This window comes from Acanthisitta chloris, unplaced genomic scaffold (assembly GCF_000695815.1).
Source record: "Acanthisitta chloris isolate BGI_N310 unplaced genomic scaffold, ASM69581v1 scaffold40383, whole genome shotgun sequence".
NCBI classification, from domain to species: domain Eukaryota; kingdom Metazoa; phylum Chordata; class Aves; order Passeriformes; family Acanthisittidae; genus Acanthisitta; species Acanthisitta chloris.
Window position 1 is genome coordinate 1 of NW_008666146.1, and position 3,924 is coordinate 3,924.

The 3,924-nt window shown below is 50.0% G+C and overlaps 1 protein-coding gene across 1 annotated transcript in view; it reads right to left on the minus strand.

Annotated features, from left to right (window-relative positions):
• Window positions 1-934: 934 nt before the first annotated feature.
• Window positions 935-3,924, minus strand: part of CADM1 (cell adhesion molecule 1) — a gene marked incomplete at its 5' end in the record, with an annotated part of 18,545 nt that continues 15,555 nt past the window's right edge. Inside the window, one exon of the mRNA XM_009071981.1 lies at window positions 935-1,033. Within this exon, the coding sequence (XP_009070229.1) occupies window positions 945-1,033 (89 nt within the window). The remainder of the gene's footprint in view (window positions 1,034-3,924) is intronic.

Sequence of the window (3,924 nt, forward strand, 5' to 3'; positions counted from 1 at the left end):
GCCGGCACGGCCTGGCTGGTGCGAAACCTCGGAGGGAAAGAACCACGGAACAACGCGCGCAGGGCGGTTAGAGTCAGCTGAGCAGCGGCATAAAAGCAAATAAAATGTGAAGGCATTTACACGGGGGATGGTTTACAGCAACAGTAAACGTTGTGCCATTAGCTATTCAATGGTCCATCCTCACCTGCCGTTTGTCACCTCTGCCTCAAAAAAAAAAACCCAACGAAAAGCAGAAAGCAAAAGCAGCGGTTGGAACAGGAAAGGTCAAGGAATGACGATGCGAATGGTTACAAATAAATCAGAGGGTTTTCCTGATGCGTGGGGAGTCGGGTCTGGTGAGGAGGTATGAGGATGTGTCAGAGAGAGGTGTCATGATCTTGCTGGTTGTTTTTATTCATCTTTTCTCACAAGACAGGGAAAATCTCACAAGCTGAAAGGCAGCTCCTCAAAAAGGGGCCTACAGACAGAGTTCACTCAGGAAAAACAACTGGTGGAATTCCCTTCTCTGGGGGAGTGAGGGAGAGGCTTAGCACAGAGAGAGACCAACACCCTGGCATGAGAAAAAGCATCTCGAGTCAGATCGGGTGAATTAAATTGCTGCAGACCAAACTTTCTGCTACAAATGGCTCAGAAATTGATACTGATGGGGTTGAGGCCAAACTGACTGTCCCTGTTAAGTAAGCTCTGAGGCTGTTTGCATCCTGCATCTGAAGCATCTGATATTGGTCACCAGTACCTGAACTAATCACTTTTCCTGCCACGCAGTCCCCGTGTTTCAGAGACACCCACAGCAGGGACCATCCAAGCTGCCATGGGCTCACACTGCACTGGGTGTCTTGGAGGGAAAAAAAGCACTGCAAGTGACTGGTTTGTTGTTTTTCCCCAGGCTTCAAGCTCTGCTTATATACACAAAAGACAATAAACATTCAGGACATTTCCAATGGTTATGAAGGTACCGTACCTGTGATGGTGGTAGGGATGGTGGTGGTGGTGGTGGTGGTTGTTGTGGGAGGAGGGATAGTTGTGGGGGGATCTGGATAAAATATAAAAAGGAAAATAACAAAAAAAGCAAATTAAGAAAAAAACCAAGCAGAACACAACAGCGGTCAATTGTGATCAGAGGAAAACGAGGACGCTAAGAAGCAGCACGAGGGGTTGGGGCCTCTCCTAAACCCCAGGGGCAGAGCTCAGCAGCTGTGGGGACACTGGGGCCAGATCCTCACTGCCACATCAGGAGCTGTGCCCACGCCCGCTCCGGCCGGAGGACCTGGCCCCAACCTCTCCCCCTCTCTGCCTTCTACAACGCTAAAAAAATTAAAAAGCAAATAAAACCCAGCAGAAATTAGTCAATGAGAGAGAGAGAAATGGAATGGGAGAGGCATAAGGAAATAAACTGCACATTTCCACAACGAACAGAACAGTTTGCACGTACAGGGGAGACACGGTGGTGCTTTGTGGCTGTCTGCGGACACAGCTGCAAGCCCAGGAGGGAGGGAGAGCTGTGAGGGCCTCAAGGTGAGCCACCTCACTGCCCTCTGGGGCCTGAGCCACCCTGCTCCTCCTCTACCAGAGCACGGCAGCAGGATGTTAAAACTGCTCCAAGGATGGCAACGAGTACAGAGAAATGACAACATCATTGCTGAGTATCAATTTCCAGATATGAGGAATTCCACCAAGGACTTTTAATTAAAATAAAAGTCAATATTTTTCTGACAATTTCAGTTGCACACTCTTGGGTTTGCTACTAGGGCATCGTTAATGAGATGCTTCCCTCTGTGACCATTTCTCAGATAGACTGGACCTGTTGAGACAAACTCTGCCGCTCTTCATGGTATTGATTTACATAGAGGGGCACATCCTCATCAAAACTGTTGGGCAGGAGAAGGTAGATATGAGAAGATGTGAAAGAAAAAATATGTATCAATGCCCAGATGATCAAACTGAATGCGCTAAGTAGTCGGGAAGGCTTTGAACTATGAATTCATTTGGCAATAATAGAGCACAAAACCTTTCATGGGCTTTTGATTTCAGGTTTCCTCCGTTGCACGTCAACTGTTCCTCACCAACGCGTCTTGCTACTCTTTTATCTCCAAGTGAGCTCCCTCGGATCCACTAATTAAGATATCTGAACTTTAATTATATGCTGCACTTTTATTATATTCCACCCAACTTCCTGAAAGTTAAGGAACATCACCTATGTTATGAGTGGTCACTGTCCCTCACTTACACCCCAAGGATCCCAACCCCTCTGCTTGTGGCAGGGCCCTCCTCGCTCGATCCCAATCCATCCACCTCCCCGGGAGCAGTGGGGACCCTCACAACTAAGGCACAGCAGCACTGGGGAAGGGCCCCCAGACTGGCACAGGACTGTGCCAATGGCTCTTCCTCCATAAAGGCCAAAAAAAAAAGCTGCTGTGCTGTGTGTCCCCAGCACTGTCTGCCCACTGCCACAGGGAGGAAAGCACGTTGGGCACAGCTCAGCAGTGGCTGCTGGAAGCTGTTTGTGTCCAACCACTGAGCTGCAGGTGTCCCTTTGGAACGGGACCACCTGAACCCTGGTGTGCCAGACCCTGCCCCGCTGAGCTTCGGGGCGACGGTGTCCGTAACCCCCTGGGGAAGTCCTGTGCTGCCTGTTCTCGCCCACATCTGAAATGCAGAGGAATTAACTTGTGTGAGAGTTACCACAAGCTCTAAACCCCAGGTCAGCAATGCTGGTGAGGTTCACCCAGCACTCCCTTGGTCCAGGACAGGTATGTAGAACTACACCAGGAGGGAAACCACCTGTTCCACAGCTGCTTTACAGCAGCAGCTTCCATGGTTTTCACCTTGTGGAGAACTGCCCATGTCCTATTCCAACTGCTTTGCTCACCACAACATTGGTTCTTCCTTTAAACACTGATGTAAACAAGGGTTGTTTTTATACTGTGAGCATGCAAATTACCCATCAGAAATGCATCTCTGACTTAATTTTGTCAGCTGGAATCTCGTGAAGCAAGAGGCACTAGAAAGGTTCCCATACGATGGGACGCATGAGTTTTATATCAGCCCAAAGCTGTTGCTTTGGTATTATCTTGAGTCTTTGGGCAAGTTTCTAAGACTGGGTTTAAAATGGCTCCTGCAGAGGTGGCACCTGGGTAGGTGATGGAGGTTCTCTGCTGCCTGACTGGATCAGAGCAACTAGAAGAGCTTGGACTGCAGAGCTTCAGGCAGCTGCTGCAGGGATCAAACTTCAAACCAAGTTACTGTCCCATCCCAGTGCAAAAGATTGTTCAGGTTGGAAAAGACCTTTAAGATCATCAAGTCCAACACCCACCACGAGCTCAGCCCAGCCACACACAACTACTCTTACCAGAGATGGTTTAAATATGCAGCCCAAGGGAATGGCTCATCATTAAACTGGGGATTAGCACTGCAAGTGTCTCCTGAATCTCCATCCCATGCAACCTTGTGGCAGGAGCACGAGGTTTACAGCAATGCCAAAGCAACGCAGAGAAAGGGAAGAATTAAAGCAGGTACTTAATAGCACTCTAAAAGATGCTGAGGCATGTTTTAGTGTCTGCTCAGCCGCACGGGCTGGCATAAGGCACCTCATTCCTCTGGTATATTTACTGGTCTGTAATTGTCTGGGGATGCTGGTGATTCCTCTGTAATTTAACTTGCTAATGAAAGGCTCGGAACCCCCCGGACCACTGCTCAAGCCACTGGAGGAGGTGTTAGCAGAAGGACAAGGAATTACTGGAGAAGGCCTAGGAGAGCTGCCAGGCCAGAGAACTGCACGGTTCTCCCCACGCCCCTGCTCTGGCTTTCCCTCAGCCTCACCTGGCAGCACCGGGGTGGCGTGGCCAGCCCCGAGGGCTGCTCCAGGGGGATCCTCCCGGGACAGGGTCTGTGCCCGACGCACACCCCCGGCGTCCCGGCAGCCCC